We start from the raw sequence: 18,115 nt of genomic DNA on the forward strand, positions 1-18,115 counted from the left end.
TGGAGCTTATAGTCCATATGACATTAAAATGGATCATATTTACTTTATTTTATATGTCACTCTGAATATTTTTTTACTGTGAAATACACTACCGTTCAAAAGTTTGGGGCCTGTAAGATTTTTTAATGTTTTTAAAAAGAAAGCTCTTATGCTCACCAAGGCTGCATTTATATGGCCAAAAAATACAGTAAAACAGAAATATTGTGTATTATTATCACAATTTAAAATAACTGGTTTCTGTTTTAAAAACAAAATATATATATAATTTATTCCTGTGGTGCAAAGCTGAATTTTCAGCATTATTACTCCAGTCTTCTGTGTCACATCCTTAAGAAATCATTCTAATATGCTGATTTGCTGATTTTACATTTCATATTATTATTAATGTTGAAAACAATTGAGCTGTTTAATATTTTGTGGAAACACAAAAAATCTTTTTAAAGATTCTTTGATGAATAGAAAAACAAAAAGAGCAGCATATATTTGAAATAATCGTTTGTATTCGTTTTAATGTCTGTCACTTTTGATCAATTTAATGCATCCTTGCTGAATAAAACTATTAATTTCTTTGAAAAAAATAAATTATTACTGACCCCAATGCTAGTGTATGTTACAATATGGAAGATTGCCAAATGCCATGCCATATTGTGCTTTACAGTGATTTACAGTGACAGGAAAAGCTTTGGTTTCAGGGCTTTTGTGTAGCCCTAGACCAAAGATACAGATACACACACACATAACAGGCTTGACTGGGCACTAGCGACACAGCCAGTGACCCCGGTCATATTCTCTCTCTATTACTGCTGACCCTTCACTGATTCCCAGACAGCTACCTACCCACATACACACTCATTACCCCCTTCTAAACACACCAGACACATCATATTCCTCTGCAGAGATGCAGGAATCTGTCCATGATGCTATTTCCCACTGGGTAAACAAACACTGATTTAATTTCTTTAGCATTGTCTGGTGATATTAAGGTATTGTTGTTATGTAATTCCACTGGCTTCCTTGTAAACATCTCAGATGCATTGATGCATGCACACAGCTTTGCTCCATGCTCTGATTCTGCTAAACAATTAGGACCCTTTGTTCAGTTCTGTCCGGAAACACACACACATTCTTCCCCTTTCAGAGCGTCGAAAGAGGTGAAGTACACACCCTCTCAATAAGCGAGAAGGTCAGTCTGATTGTTTAAGCTGAAATCTGGAGCTGCTGATGCTTGTTTGACCTTTTAAATGTTTCTGATCTTTGACCTTTAGGTTACACGCACACATTTACGTATTTGGTCAAATGTGACTTATGCCAACCCTAGATTTGATCTAACCCTGTGTGTGTGTATTTGTAGGCTCTCAAGAGTCGGACAGCTCCCAGACCGCTAAGAAGGACATGTTGGCGGCTCTGAGGGCCAGACAGGAAGCACTGGAGGAGACGCTTAGACAGAGAATAGAGGAACTCAAGAGCATCTGCATCAGAGAAGCGGTAAGTACCGAAACAACCTTTCACTTGCGCATAACGGCTTTTTGAGAACCTAAGTTGACTTGCTGTCTACGATCTACATTGGCAGATTTTTTTTTTTTATTGTGTATTTGCCAGACAAAGACAATTCCACTCAATATTTTTGTGTGAAGAGTGTTTCAAATCATGAAAATGGCTTCAAATTAGCCACTTAGTTCTATTTACTTTTTGAATTATTATCTAATATACCTTTTAATTGTCAATTATTAACTTTCTCTGCTATGTTGCATTAACATTGACCAGTGCATTCTGGGATTACATGAAGTGCTGCTGTAGATTTTGAACAAAACAAAATATCTAATAAGGCAGCACACTTCTGTTTGAAATGACCTTCACAATGCAAGCACACCTTAGGATGACTAAAAACTGCGTTGCAAACAGTCAAGTCTGGATTTTGCTCACAAAAGTTTTGATCAAAACTTGTATTTAAATCGCACACACTCGTGTATATCTATATGAATAAACACTTACATAAACAGCTGGATTAAGAGTGTAACATAGTGCGATTTGTTTCAGGAGTTGACTGGAAAACTTCCAAAAGAGTACCCTCTGGACCCCGGTGAGGAGCCGCCCACCGTCAGACGCAAAATCGGCACAGCCTTCAAATTGGATGAGAAGAAGATCCTGCCCAAAGGAGAGGTCAGTGACATCCAACCTCATCCCACCCTTTGACCACTGTCACGACCCGTCTGAGTGGGCATCCTGTTTATAGTTTGATTTAGTTAGTGCCGTTCAAACTTCTGACCCCCTTGACCAAAGCGAATGCTGCACAATTTTTTCATCATAAACTGCCCTTTAAGCCAAACTCAGACTCAGATGCTCATGTTTGTGTGCAGGGGTCTATAAATAGCTCCAGTCTGGGATGATCAGGGGAAGTGGTGATAGTGCAGTGTATGTGTTGAGTGTCAGCCAAAGGAGCAGGATTACAAAACCCAAAAAAGAGCTTAGCTGTGTGAATGTGTGTGTGAAAGAAGCAAGCTGAAGTTATATAAGAGGTTACAATGTCATCTACGCCTCAGAGTGTATGTTCCTTTTACATGACTGATGATTGTTTATTTTGGGTGATTAATCGAAGGCATTGATAAGAGGCCACAATATCTTAGCGCTCTCAATGTGTGTGTGAGAACTAGACAGCTTGGCGCCCGTAGCTGTTATTCTGACGGAGTGTGTGTTTGCAGTTTCACAAAGTGAAGAATTACATGTTTTTTGATTGATTTACTCATTTTGTGTGTGTTTACTTCTGTGTTTTTTAGGAAGAGGAATTGGAGCGTTTGGAAAGGGAATTTGCCATCCAGTCTCAGATAACAGAGGCGGCGCGGCGGTTAGCATCGGATCCTCACATCAGCAGCAAGAAGCTGAAGAAACAGAGGAAGACGTCGTATCTGAATGCTCTGAAGAAGCTGCAAGACATTGAGAACGGCATCAACGAGCACCGCGTTCGCTCCGGGAAGAAACCCACGCAACGTGCCTCTCTCATCATAGAGGGTGAGGAATTACGTTTATAGAGATGTTTTCACCGAGTTACTTGTGAGTTCATTAAGTGTTTCCTCTGTAAAGTCTTTCATGCTGAGAGCAAGAGTAATCACACCTCCCCATAGACCTATAAAACAGTGTGAACGTATGTGTTTGTGTGTGACCTCTGCTGTGAAAATTCACTCATTTTCACACTCAGGTTGCAGCGATTTGTTTGACATTTTGGTGTGTTGGAGTTTCCTCTTTGTTATCGTCTTTGTCTTTGTTTGGCAGAAGCAAATATCGGCTCAGAGGACAGCTCGTTGTCTGACGCACTGGTGCTGGATGATGGTGCGTTTTGTACACTTTTATACACGCATAACAATTTTACTTCTATAATCTAATTTCAAGTTGAAGCAGAATATTTAACAAGCAAAATTTAGGGTTTGATTTTATCTATCTATAGTTTAAGATTGGGTGTTGCAAACAAGAATGAAGTGTTTTGTTTGGTATATCATAAAAGTCACAATAAACACAATAATTATTTTGCCAAGGAATATAGTTTACAGATACAAAACATTTGCCTAATTAATATTCATTCAATTGGCTCATTAATATTTAGTATAGATTTTAATTAATATTTTTTTTACAATAACTTCAAGTATGGCTTATGCAATCAGATAATCCACATCAAGCCATTTTGTAAACTATTTTCTATTTTAAGTTCTTTTTTTACTAAATTAAATACATTTTATTTAAAAAAAAATTAATTTAAATGTAATTTTCTTCATTTCTAACATTTAGCAATTTTCTCCAGAAAGGAAACGCATATACACACGCCATCTTAACACTCATATAGTCATATATTAATCTCAGTTCATCTCACTCTATGCTCCAGATGACTCCCAGGTGACAGGAACCCCCACGTTCTCTCCAGCTGCCTCCCCACACAAAGGTCTCCCTCCCCGACCCCCGTCCCACAGCCGGCCACCTCCCCCCCAATCCCTGGACGGACTGAGACACCTGCACTACCAGCGTAGTGACTACGACAAGTCCCCGATCAAACCCCGCATGTGGAGCGAAAGCTCATTAGACGAACCCTACGAACGGGTGAAGAAACGATCCTCGCACTCCAGGTACGGACCGAACCGAAAATGTGTGTTGTGTTTGGTATGAATAGTTTGGTGCATTTTTAAATGAATGAATCATGTTTTGTCTTTTCACTTTGTGCAGTAGTCACAGGCGGTTCCCAAGCACAGGCAGCTGTGAGGCGGGAGGGAGCAACTCTCTCCAGAACAGCCCGGTCCGCTCCCTCCCTCACTGGAACAGTCAGTCCAGCATGCCCTCCACCCCTGACCTGAGGACACGGAGCTACGTCCACTCAGCCAGGTGCTGCCACACACCCTCCAATGTCCTCTACTGTCAACATGAGAACATTACCTGGTGTTTTATTTAACACACTATTCACATAATTATATTTTTATGTGAAATAAATTCATCCTTATTTTATAGGAATCATTCATATTTTAAATTGTTAAATTGAATACAATTATATATGTTTACATCTAATTTAAATCAAGTTTTAAAGAATCAACATAAATCCAAAATCAACCCTATTTACCATTATAGTACTCGTTCATTAATGATCAATTAGTGCTCATTATTTTGAAAATAAAAAGTAATGTTAGTGTTTGTAATCTTCCTTTAAAATAATTCCTACATCAATTCCTATTATTTTAACATCAACTCAATTCTAATTAATAGAATCCATCCCTTGTTGCAATTTTTCATAGAATATACTAATTCAATTTGAGATACACCGCATTGTTTCATGTTGACGTAAACAATTTGTAAAAAAAAAAAATATATATATATATATCCAAACAATCCACTAAAAGTCAGTTTTCTATTCTTTCTCAGTTTAACTCAGCCCTTCCGTGGCCGGAGCTCCAGTTTGGAGTCTCAGGGGAAGCTGCTATCCTTAGAGGCAAACACAGAGGCAGGACTTAGCCCTGACCTCTTTCTGTCAGGACCCCAGAGGACAGGAAGCAATGGCTCTGTTGTCCCCGACGACTGCTCATCTTGCACCAGCCACTCCAGCTCAGAACATTATTACCCCTCGTCCACCTCTAACCCCAACTACTGTACGCTGGCCGAGGACTCGCCATCCAAAGCCCGTCAGCGCCAGCGACAGCGCCACAAGTCCGCCGGACACCTGGGTGCGTCCAGTTCCGGCAGCATGCCCAATCTAGCGGCCCGTAACGGTAGCACCCACGGAGGAGTGTGTGGAAGCCACCAGGGTGTGTACCTCCACAGCCAGAGCCAGCCATCCTCGCAGTACCGTATCAAAGAGTACCCGCTGTACACAGAGGGCAGCAGCCCCAATGCCGTGGTAGTCCGCAGCCTGGAAAATGACCAGGAGGGGCACTACAGCGTCAAGGCACAGTTCAAGACCTCCAACTCTTACACAGCTGGGGGGCTTTATAAGGAGGGGTGGGGCTCCGGGGAGGACGGGGAAGCGGGTGGCGGCAGCGGGAGGTTGACGCCCTCCCGCTCGCAGATTGTGAGGACTCCGTCTCTGGGCAGGGAAGGAGGAGGAGGAGGGGGGCGGGCAGCGGTGTCAGAGGAGCTGAGGTGCTGGTACCAGCGCTCGTCTGGATCGATAAAGGAGCACAGCCGCATCACACACACCAGCTCCAACGCTTCAGACGGCCGTGGAGGACGAATAGGGTCGCTAGTGAAGGGGTCACCAGGTGAGCAGGACAAATATGAACTATGCAAAACATATATGGATACCCGATATACCTCAATCAGAGTAAACATCAATTAAACACAAACTTGGCTTCAGATTGATGCTAAAATTAATTAATTATTTGCAGTGTATATATATATATACACACATCATTCTTAGCAACACAGAATAAGAACATTTTCTTAGTGACAGTTATAACTCTGTCTATGCAATTTCCTTGTTCTATGCAAAAAAGAACTGCATGCTATCTATGATGTCTGATAAAAAGATTCTTTTATCAGTGTTGAAGTGTTGAACAATAGAGTTATCAGTTTGAATCAGACTCATCTGACATCACTTATTAAACTGCAAGTCTTTTTTTTTTTTGGTTATGTATGATTTCAGTTTAGCAGTTTCTGAGGTTTGTGACACTGAAAACAGTTTTAATTAACCATTGTATCGAACGACTCTATAATTTGACGTCTAGAAAAAGTTATTTGAATCCAAACTTTTTTTTATTTTTGGATCGAGAAACTCCTACTTCTCTTCTTTATTTATTTGTAATAACCCTGGGTAATGAAAATGAGGCTGCGAGAGAAAAAATTTTCATTCAACATGTTCACAATCCATGTTTTATGGTGTTTTCATTTATATAAAGTTTATCTATTCACTGAATGATCAGTACCCAGGTACCCAATGGTAAAAAAAATCGCACAGACTGTAATTCTTACCCTCACAACCTTATTTTCATTCACATCTGTCCTTTAAGTAATGTCTGTACATTTCACTTCATTGCTACATGCTACTCCTGTGTGTGTGTGTGTGTGTGTGTGTGTGTGTGTGTGTGTGTGTGTGTGTGTGTGTGTGTGTGTGTGTGTGTGTGTGTGTGTGTGTGTGTGTGTGTGTGTGTGTGTGTGTGTGTGTGTGTGTGTGTGTGTGTGTGTGTAAGCAAGAAAGAAGGAAAAAGAAATGGAATTGGAATAAGACCTATTTGTTAACACTTTATTTTACAGTGTCCTTGTTACATATCTTACATGTACTTACCATAGTAATAACAGTAAATTATGCATAATTACATGCAACTAACCCCCAACTAATCCTACCCTAACACTATAGTAAGTACATGTAGTTGCATAATATTACTCTGTACTTAGATATATAATTACACTGTAACAATGACACCTTAAAATAAAGTGCATTGCTTTGAGCCGTGTGTGTGTATAGATGCTGCCAGGGTGGTCTGGTCAGTGTGTGGGTGTGTGTAGTGGGGATTTTCGCCTCTCTCTGGGTGGCAGAAACACTCCAAACCTTTTCCAGCAGATCAAGAGGGTGTTGGCAGCAAGCAGTCAGCTTTATCTCCGACAAGTTCACCACGTGCATAAGCATATGTGACTGGAGTTCAATAGTATGCATTAGTGTCTTATAGTGAAGTCTATGTGTGTTTCAGCTGCATCTCCACACAGTCAGAGGAGTGGAACTCCCTGCAGTGAGCCTGCAGCTACACCCCCCTGCAGCCCACAACACATACTCAATTGGCAGAGCGGGTAAGACATAGAATCAATGTATTTAAGCACATAGTATAAATATTTGTAAAAAAAAAAAAATATATATATATATATATATATATATATATATATATATATATATATATATATATATATATATATATATATATAGTATATGTAAGTAGTAGCTAGTCAATGAAAATAACACAAACTGTATATAACACACTCTAGTATTCAAGTGGCTTGTTAGATACTGTGCTGCATCTCTGTAGTTTCTTAGGTGGATTGACCAATCAAAATCGTTTAATAAAACTAAATAAGTAACCCAAAGTAAAGCAAAGGACGTGTTTCACGTGTAGTCAACGAGAATAGTTTTGTGCAAAAAAAGGAAAAAATGACCTGTAACATTTGTCAGTGATATCACTCAAGGTTTATATGGTTCTCCATGCACTTAACTTTGACCAAGAATGTTTAAATGTACTTCAAATGTTCATTTTGCTGTTTGCAAGTTTGCACAATTGGCTTGGTTTTCATGTAGATTGCACTTTGTTTGTCAGTAGATATTTATATTTAAATTTAGACATATTTGAGGATGTTGGTCAAAGTCTGGGCTATGGAGCATACTGTCTTGGTTTAGACGTTCACCTAACAGTACCAATGCTTTGTCTGTGTTGTTCACTTTAATAGTGTGTAACAGAACTATCCCAGTCTCAAAATTACACAACTCACTCTACATTAACTGATTACGGCTACCCACAAACGCTAACCTCTCTCTCTCCCTCTCTCTCTCTCTCTCCCTCTCTCTCTCTCTCTCTCTCTCTCTCTCTCTCTCTCTCTCTCTCTCTCTCTCTCTTTGTGTCTCACTAACCCACCTCTGCCTGAATGTGTGTGTGTGTGTGTCTGTGTGTGTTTTCTTGGGGCAGTGATACGACTGAAAGTTCTCCTACTGAAGACCGTTCTCCCTCTCACCAAAGCACTGACCAGTAGAGAGGTACTCTCTCTCTCTCTCTCTCTCTCTCTCTCTCTCTCTCTCTCTCTCTCTCTCTCTCTCTCTCTCTCTCTCTCTCTCTCTCTCTCTCTCTCTCTCTGCATGTTCTGTATCTCACTCTTCCACTCCTTCACCTCTCTGATTGTGTCATTTTTTTGTGTTGGAATTTAACTTGTAACTAAATTTATTTCAAAATACAAGTTTTATTTTAGCGGACTTCATTATTAAATTACTAGAGGCAATGACTTCTTAAAAAACTTTTAGGTGTAGGCAGTATGACCAAACTTTTGCATAAAAATAAAAAAAATAAAAAAGTAGTTTCTTTATATATGTATTTATTTAAATTATATATATATATATATATATATATATATATATATATATATATATATATATATTTAGGTTGTTAAACAATTATATAAAATATATTAAGAAGGAAATCTAAAATTACATTTAATATATATTTCATACAGTAAATTGAACTTGTTTTACAAATAAAACATAATTCATAGGGGTGTGACTATACACTTAGCTCATGAAACGATACACAATATTGGGTTCACGAGATGATATTTTAACACTATATTTAAGAAATTTTCAATTACAAAATATGACTGGAAAAAGTATTTTATTCGACTGAAAATCACAAAATGCAAAACAATATGGTAATAAAAATAGACCTAAGTGAACAATAGACTTAAAACATGACTTAAAATACATATAATAACAACGAGGCAATAATAATTGATTCAAAAGCAACTAATCATATGGTTTTACGGAACAACAATTAAAATGCATAATGTAATAAACAATAAACTTTTGTTCAATACACATTATAAGAAATGCCTGCAGAGCGGGCGCCAGTGGCCTGTGATTGTTGTTGTTACACTTTACAGCATGATCAAATCCTCGTTTAATGTTGGCCAAACAAAATTTAATCCAAATGTTCACTTAATCTTTAATATTTCGCCATTTCTTTATGATACAAATGCTACTGTGTTAAAAAGAACATGTGGACATCAAAACATGCAAACTCAGAGCAAGCGTTTAAACTTTTATGTCAACATCACGCTGAACAACAATGCATGTTTAGAAAAATATTGATGTATTCTCCTCAGTTGGTGTATTTTTATAAATGATTGTTACAAATCTGGTGAAATGGCGCACGCTGCATCCCAACATGAACCCAAACCCACAACTTATGCAGAAATGGAGTTTGTTGATCGAGCTGTTGAGACACGCTCCACAAATGATAATAGTGCTACTGCACATATTTATTTAATTGTGATTTAAATGGTCTTAATATATCGTACAGCCTTAGAAAAAGGTCTAATAATGCAGTTCATGGATTCTCATCCGTGGAATGCACCACTTCCGGTATTTTGCAGGCGTCTTGACGAAAAATGCTACCTATGAATCTCACTTCAGTTCTACTTAGTATTAATTATTATTATTATACATTTTATTTATAGGCGCCTTTCTTGACACTCAAGGTCACCTGGACTTTGGGGTTTGTCCATCATATTATCATAAGCAGTAAATGACACAAACTCATCGCCGACTGATATCGCGAGACAGCTTTTCATCTCGACAAGAAATATCGTGGCACGAGTTCTCGTCACACCCCTAGTAATTAATCTAATTTTATTTATTTTTTTCTTTTAATAACAAGTATTTGTCTTATTTGGGATTCTCATTTTTCTTCCTTGGTTCCATGTGCAAAAAGCATAAAGTAGTCATTACCATTGTTCCCCATGTCCAGGTTTTTGCTTTTTCTGTGCTGATTTTTGGGGACATTTTTGCAAAATGTATTTTAACACTAAAATGAATAGGGATAGTTGAAAGTATGTTCAAATGAACCTGTTTATTCAGATGATATTCAATTCTGTGTGAGCTTTCTGATAGCTGCACAAATATAAAGCTAGCTACAGTGATATAAATGGTTAATGTACCTATAAAATGTCAAGACATTATCAGACTTTTTCCTCGACTTGTCATTGCAGATCGCCGTTCGCCGATAGTTGTTTCCTGAGCAGTCCCCTGTGCTCTGAGATAGCGGACGTACAGTGGTACGGGCACGAGAAGGCAAAGCCGGGAACGCTCGTCTAAACCATCCTCCCTCATCCCTCTCTCTTTAAAAGAGTGTTCAGGAGGCAGGCCTGACCACAGTCTGGACCTCAACTCATCCGAACACACTTATGGCTGGAGCCAGTACCACCTCAACCTCTCTTTCATCTCTGTCTCTCTGTATACCCGGCGGTACAGTGTATATGAACTATGGGAATACAAGACTCTGAATGAACTGAGCTTGACCTTGTCTGACCCTCCCACTCAGACTTTTGAACTTTGACCCAGTTAGCTGGCAGCCGGTTCCTCCATATGCACAAACCCTCTGTGTTTATTCCATCGCTGGAGTGATGTGCAAAAGAGAGATGTCTTCTGTGCGTTGTACTATAAGTGTACTCCACTAATGCACACACACAAACACACACACACACACACACACACACACACACACACTCAAATAGACATTCGTCCCCTGCTGTCGTGTGTGTCCCTCTGCACTAATGTCAGAGAGCCGGCGTCGTTCTCTCTCATGCACATGACATGCACAAAAAACATTCCGATGGATTGCTTTGTCGTCAACCATCTTTGTAGGTCTTTATGTTCTCAGTTCTGTTAAAAAAAAAAAACAATATGTGACCACAAACCCCTCTTTCATTACCCATCTCATTTGGACCGCAGCGCACCATAAGCCCCTCCCTCTGTCTGTGGACTTTGATATTTTGTGAATAACAAAAGAGCATTTAAAATGTCAGAAGCCTGTCTTCGGTCATCCTGGATTGGAAAACGAGCCCCGATATCATCTCGCCCAAGATGGTGATGACGCAAGCGTTACAAACTACATAATTTCAAGGAAATTCAAAAACATTGTGGTCTTTGTACGTAATGTTGGTTTTGTCATTCTCAAGTTCATTGGTTCTCATCCAGAAAGTTCAACCATTTTTGCAGAACATTAGCTAACTTTTAGAAGCCATAGCTGTACAACAAATCTGAAGCATTAGGTTAGAGGCATTAGCATGACCCTCGGCATTGAACGACCAATCTGTGAAGTACTGCAACTCAGGCCAAACCGGTGTACTTTGCTAGTAAGGCAACTTCGCCACCATGGTGCTCCGAGCCTGAGCTGTACATCCCACAATGCCCTGCTGTAAGCCCACACTGCATGCAGAACCGTCACTAACCCCCGCGTATAGTGTTGTGACATCAGTGAAGTAACGAGACACACGAAAATACCTTCTCCAAACACTCCTGGCCTTATCGGTTTTCTGTTTTTATGTATCCGTTTTTAATATTCAGGATTTTACTTAACAATAACACCACTATGAGATTATGTTCACATTTATAAATCCGTCCGATGAGCACAACCCAACGTGGCACACAGACTCAATATTTCAACGGAAATGACATTACCTCCGCCCTGAGCTGTCGAAGGCTTTCAGGAGAACAGCATTCCAGAATGTGACACGATTAAAGCAGGTGCTTAGTTTTACAAGCGACCGGTAAGAAACCACAAGCTCAAACAATACAGGGTGTTTCATGCTTTCGTCATGCAGTCAACAAGATCCGAAACCACGCGTGCCCCTCGCCTCGATCGTCCGATCGAGGAAAAACATCAAGCCATAACGCTAAAGACATTGTTACACACTGCAGGATACGAAAAATATCGTACATGCAAAGTACCTTAAGAAACAGGTAGCTAAAAGCACACCCTTTGCCATTACTACAGAAATTCAATAGTTTGTGCGTTAACATAAGCAGACACCACAAATGTGTATTCAAAAGGGTCCAAATCACCAGACGCTAAATCTAAAAGTCATCTGATTCTGCCCATTCAAAGACGTTTTTATCTGCCCTAACATTGATTGTTCATTGTTTCCGTGCATGCTCAGCACACTGTGTAATGCATCTTGATGTTAAAACTAAAACCCGGTGTGAAAACAGCCCTAATGGAAAGTAAAACACCTCATCCGCGTCCACGTTTAGAGGTCGTTCAGACCTCATACCCCCTTAGGCCAATGTGAGCTGACTCCTATCGTCTACCTGTACTCGATAACAAAAACATAAATCTTTTTATATATAAAAAAAAAAAAAACTAACACATTTATCAACATTTATAGGCAGGACTGTGGAAACTGGGTTCTTTTAAAAGAAAAGTAAAACCAATCATTTGATTTTTATAAATCGGTATTCGTTTTATTTCCGTGTCTTTAAGCTGGGAAATCGCAACAACACGTTCAGGTGCTACAGGAAGACCAGTCGCTGCTTTGGTTTCCGAGCTGTAGACTTTTCCTAACTGTTGTCCATAGTTTTAATACCAGTTGTGCAAAATGAAGGACTTTAGTTACTAAATTGTCTTACCACTTTATCTTGACAATAGAGCATGTTTTATGAGTTCATTTTCAGATATAACCGGACACAATAAAATGTTGTAGAAAAAAATAAAAGTGGAATTGTTGGGCAGGTTAAATATAACCAAATTCCACACTTAATTTATTCTTTTTTCTATTAAGAATTTGTATAGTAACATTTTTCAAAAACCGTGTTGTTGGCAACTGATACTGAATTTTCCAGATGAGAAATCTTGGTGGTTCTTGAGATTCTGAAATAAATTATTGCTGAATGTTCGCTAAACTGAAGCGTGAAATCACTTTATTGCTATTATTCAGATCGTGCATCTTGCATGTCGATAACAGCGTGGCATGCATGGTTAATGTATATTCATCGTTATTCATAACGCAACATGCCCCTCCAGGTGGATGAAGGTGATGATCCGCTTCCTCCAGGCGTCATTGAAATTCTCGCATGTCACCTTTGTGGATTATGTTTCTGCATTTGTAATGAGATCAGCCGCTGATGAAGCTGACAGTCACACCCGGCGATTGAAATACCAAGTACATGAAACTGAAATTTGATTGCCATATCTGAATTCTGCTTAAAAATAGGCAAAATCATGTTAATTGAGTAAAAGGGAAAGAAAATTGTCCTGCTTCGAACCTACATGCAAGGTTACACACACTGAATGTCCAGTTTTGGACTGAAATCATAAAGAATTTTTTTGTCTTACCAGGTAGATTCTGTTGATTGCATATGAATTATTTTCTCCTCAATGTTTGTTTGCTTATGAACGGAATGTGAAACTCAAAGATTTTGATATTAGCATTGTTGGATTAAAATATAATGGCCACACTTTAGATCAGGGTCCAATGCTTATTACTAACTAACTATAATATATGATTTTTGCCTCAATAAACTCCTAATTACTGCTTATTAATAGTTAGTAAGGTAGTTGTTAAGTTTAGGTATTGGTTAGGTTTAAGGGATGTAGAATATGGTAGTGCAGAATAAGGCATTAATATGTGCTTTATAAGCATTTATAAACAGCCAATATCCTAGTAATATGCATGCTAATAAGCAACTAGTTAATAGTTAGAATTGGACCATAAACTAAAGTGTTACCATTTTATTTATAATTTAGTTTTAGTTAACAATAACAACACTGGTATGGACTTCTCCCATGGTGCTGTTTTGCCATTTTTCGGACCTTTGGAACATTTAATATATCCAAATATATTGCTCCATTCATTTATGTTCCACAGAAAATAGAGACTCATGTTTGGAACGTCATGAGGGTGAGTAAACGATGACAACTTTCTTTTGACTCTGATAGTACACATGCAAGTGGATTTCCCATAAGTCCCTATGATCACTTCCTGTGCCAGACTGGACACTAAGTTATGCAATGCCTGCTAGGGTTCTGATCAACTCCTTACCGTCTTCTTACATACTATGTTAATATGACTCACAGATGTTGTGCCACAGGAAGTGTGTGAGGATGTTTGTGCCTCAGACAATGGCTTGGGATCTCCCCCGGCAACGGGAACACAACACTGGAAAACCAAACATTGGAGAATTGGCTGATGTTATTGTGCTGAAAACTCAGTGCGATGCTCGAAATATGTGTTTTGGGGCAGCTGAGTCTATTGTACCCACTGCAGCTGGAATGTGAACAAAAAGAGACGCTGTGTTTATGGAGATCTTCCATTTCCTGTGAAGCTCAGTGGATGCTTTGTTGAATGAAATATATTTCACCACTGAATCCATGACATTCCCCTGCTGTGTGTGAAGGGCTTGAGGAACACTGAGGAATGTTGTGTTCAGTGAACATGAAAGCTAGACTTCATAGGGCATCATCGTGACCCCGAGTATGGAGGGTCAAGGCATTTGGAGTTATTTTGGAGAATTGTTTGAATTTGGCAGGCTCACAACTGACTATAGGCCAAAATAAACACTAGAGTCTGTGGAAAGCACCACTTCTGTCAGTCCAAAGGGGGTGGTAAGATGAAGTGTTGAATGATCTGGACTTGAAAGGTTCATTCTCCACCAATAATTCATGAACAATTAACATTGTGCCCTTAAACCTAGGTTAACTGAGTCCAGGGGGACTCAAACCTTGTCCAAACAAGCACAACATGGTAAAACAACGTCTCTTCAATGTAAATTAGATTTTCAATCGTAAATTACTCTGGGTTTTCAGTTATTCTCTGCAAGTTGCATCATAATGCTGGAGGTGGCAGCTATCTGTCTGAGACGGTGAAACATTTATTCAACCGATTTGTTTAAAAACATGGATTTGTTGTTATCTGCCTTTATCATGAGTGAGACATCGACTTAACAGATTTTTTCAAAATCACTGGCTGCATGCAAATATGCATAGGCTACTTTCCTGCTATATAGTAGACGAAAGTTCCTGAAAAAAAGTATTTATAAAACAGTAGGTGAAAAGCACTTCTGCCAAGACTTTAAAGTGTGCTTTTGATGGACACTTTACTGTAGGGACTCAACTTCCCAGACAGCAACACGGTACATGTGGATTCCACCCGCACCAGATGTGGTCCGAATCTGTGCCAGTGCTATGTTGCTGTCTGGGTGATGTTGGGATGTCACATGACAATGACATGTCGAATGTAGTATTCCTGGAATTAATTCAAATTACACACACTCATACTATATGGAACTTTGAACATACTTTTAAACCAGGTACCATTCAAAGGAAGTATTATTCAGTCAATCATTTTGTGAACTATTATTTCAGGATCAACACAATTGCTGAAATTGAAACCTCAGGGGGTACATAGGCTTCTACTCATACTATTTCTGCTATTGAAAGATATGGTAAAAGTACTATAAGTATATTAGTATGCAAATTAAGTAAATGAGATTGATTCATCCACTAACTGAATGATTTGTTTAAAATGCCGATTTAAGTGTGTGTTGCTACATGGAGACGTGGACGATTAAACAGGCGTTGACTTCGTCTGGACCTCTTTTCGTTGGCGGAGCAAAAATAGACAAAGTAACCGGCAATATTGCGTCTAAAATGTAAGTTATTCAATGTTAACCTGTTTATTGTCTTGTTGAAGACACTAGTAACCAAATATACGGGGTTTAACACTTTTTCACTAAAAGACAGAAGTATGGCTTTAACTTTACGACATCTATGTCTTTATTTTCCCCCATATGTAGTCACTGATATTTCATGTGACACATAAATACCCACACATTCCCTATCCCATGCTAATAAAGTCCATTCTTCCAGAATAATGTTTCTGTTTGAGCCCTGCAGGGTCTGGAGCAGAGCAGCTATTCTGTTACAGCTTTCCAAGCAGCTGGAAGCCGTTATTCTCTCATGTGATGAAAGTGTGTGTATGTGTGTGTTTCTCCCACAAACCGTGAGAACAGCGCGCGTGTTGGAATGCTATGTGAAAGGACATATATTGTGTGACCTGGGAGTTTGGGATTGGTGTGTTTATGATCGCAACTCTTTCATCACCATGAAAACTGCAGCAAGGGGTGATGGGAGCTGGAGTCTGGTTTTCTCCACAGCCCAGAGAGAGATCTGCTCTAGCTCTGCCAATATGAGGGGAGTATATATATATACATATATATTTATATATATATTTACATTTACATTTATTCATTAAGCTGACGCTTTTATCCAAAGCGACTAACAATTGCTATATGTCAGAGGTCGCACGCCTCTGGAGCAACTAGGGGTTAAGTGTCTTGCGCAGGGACACACAGTGGTGTCTCACAGTGGATTCGAACCCGGGTCTCTCACACCAAAGGCATGTGTCTTATCCACTGCGCCATCACCACCCCAGTATATATATATAGGCCCAGTATATATATACAGTAACACTGGCCAATGGCGTTCAAACACGCAAAATACGAGGGGGCTTTCCCATTATATAAGGCGGCATTTATTCAGAATCTTTTCCTTCAGCCAACCTTCTACAAGAAGCCTATCATCAAGCAAGACTTACCGTGATTTACAAGCTGCAGTGGACAACGTCTTTGCATCCCCTTTTGTGAGCATTGGGATAAGGATGACCTCTAGCTATTACCTCTCCTGCGCAGAGCCAGTCGAACCTTTAGATGGTCACGAGACGTGTCTTCTGTCTGGGTCGTGCCCACGCAGAGGCGGGTACTTGGGGGGTCGGAGATATGAGCCTCCACAGATATGAGCCTGCTTCTGTGTGGCCATCGTCCAAAGCAATGAACTCACCCAACAAGCCCTGCGGCGCTCTTCATCTGCCAACTCCTTCAAGCCGGGGAAGGTGCCATGAGCTTCTGATATGGACCTGTCAGGTGATGAGCTCACGCCGGCTCAATGCCCACGCACCTTGACAGTGGTTCCCGCCCCCTTTTTCCCTGAGGTGCACGACGAGATATCAAAGTCTCGTGGAACGCGTCACTCTCGAGCCGAGTGCACAATCCGGGATCCTCCCTCTCGTCTTCTTTGGACGGCGCTGACCGAGTGGGGTATGTTAAACTGCCGCTGCTCGGAGTGAGCATGACCCGCCAAAACAGCCGTGGCCAAGGCGTCGTCATGGCTCGAAGAATCAGAGGCCTCAACCTGACAGGAACAGCAGGCCGGCACTGGAAACAAAGCCAGGTTCCTAACGCTGTCTCTCTGAGGATAGAATCTAGCAACCAGAACCACAGACGAGCCACAGAAGAAGTTTGCTCGCTCCCCTGTGTATTCACCACGCGTATTTCACTATGCAGTGCAATCAAGTAAAAAATCCCAAATTTACCTCAACATCAGAGCGATTTTCCTCCTCTTCTCACTTTCATGTGGTATTAAAGGTGTCATTTGACAGTTCTAAAAAGAACATTATTTTGTGTATTTGGTTTACTGCAATGTGTTTACGCAGTTTTACGTTTAAAAAGTAATTATTTTACACTTACCGTACATTATTGTTTCTCCTCTATGCCCCGCCTTTCTGAAACGCGACGAATTTTACAAAGCTCATCGTTCTGAAAAGCGTGGTGTGCTCTGATTTGCCAGCGATTCGGTGCATTGATTGGCCCGAATAACTTATGCGCAAGACGGAAATGTCACACACTTTACTATTTTGGAACACCAGCTCCCAAAGCAATAATGACAGGTGATAATGTCCGTAACTACAGCTATCAATTCGAGCCCGAATCTGATCCGGAAATACCGATGACCAAGCTGATCGGTCAACTTTGCCAGTGGGACTGGACCAGAACGTATCAGACTGGTAAGGTTTTATTTCATTGTGGACATAATTACTGATTATAATGACATGTACTGTCTTTTTACACGCCACGCTACGGGGGGAAAACACTATGTAAACATAAAACCATGTCTGCATTTCTGATTGTAGAAATAACAAACAAGTGCTACTCTGCTTAAAACTCGCGTTTGAATAGTCAGTAGTAAATTCTTAAAACATGAAAACATACTTCCAGGCTGTGTGAGTCAGAAGTGCCAGAATGTACTTGCAAAGATGGAATTGCCCCACTTTTTAGAATCAGCCTTTGTGC

General features: G+C 39.9%; 1 protein-coding gene across 16 annotated transcripts in view; it reads left to right on the forward strand.

Annotated features, from left to right (window-relative positions):
* Nucleotides 1-12,892, forward strand: part of frmd4a (FERM domain containing 4A) — a 183,991-nt gene extending 171,099 nt beyond the window's left edge. For 10 of the 16 annotated variants that reach the window (XM_077193668.1, XM_077193667.1, XM_077193666.1 and 7 more), the window contains 9 exons: nucleotides 1,352-1,485; nucleotides 2,038-2,160; nucleotides 2,775-3,006; nucleotides 3,268-3,324; nucleotides 3,872-4,109; nucleotides 4,207-4,362; nucleotides 4,894-5,726; nucleotides 7,152-7,248; nucleotides 10,201-12,892. In XM_077193668.1, coding sequence (XP_077049783.1) covers nucleotides 1,352-1,485; nucleotides 2,038-2,160; nucleotides 2,775-3,006; nucleotides 3,268-3,324; nucleotides 3,872-4,109; nucleotides 4,207-4,362; nucleotides 4,894-5,726; nucleotides 7,152-7,248; nucleotides 10,201-10,306 — 1,976 coding nt within the window. In that variant the 3' untranslated portion in view covers nucleotides 10,307-12,892. Of the gene's footprint in view, nucleotides 1-1,351; nucleotides 1,486-2,037; nucleotides 2,161-2,774; nucleotides 3,007-3,267; nucleotides 3,325-3,871; nucleotides 4,110-4,206; nucleotides 4,363-4,893; nucleotides 5,727-7,151; nucleotides 7,249-8,132; nucleotides 8,201-10,200 lie in introns of all 16 variants that reach the window. The other 6 variants (XM_077193670.1, XM_077193669.1, XM_077193664.1 and 3 more) reach the window with 1 other exon arrangement.
* Nucleotides 12,893-18,115: the final 5,223 nt, after the last annotated feature.

The sequence above is a fragment of the Siphateles boraxobius genome, unplaced genomic scaffold, assembly GCF_051911475.1.
Source record: "Siphateles boraxobius isolate OS27281-9 unplaced genomic scaffold, OSU_SipBor_1 31, whole genome shotgun sequence".
In the NCBI taxonomy this organism is placed as follows: Eukaryota; Metazoa; Chordata; class Actinopteri; order Cypriniformes; family Leuciscidae; genus Siphateles; species Siphateles boraxobius.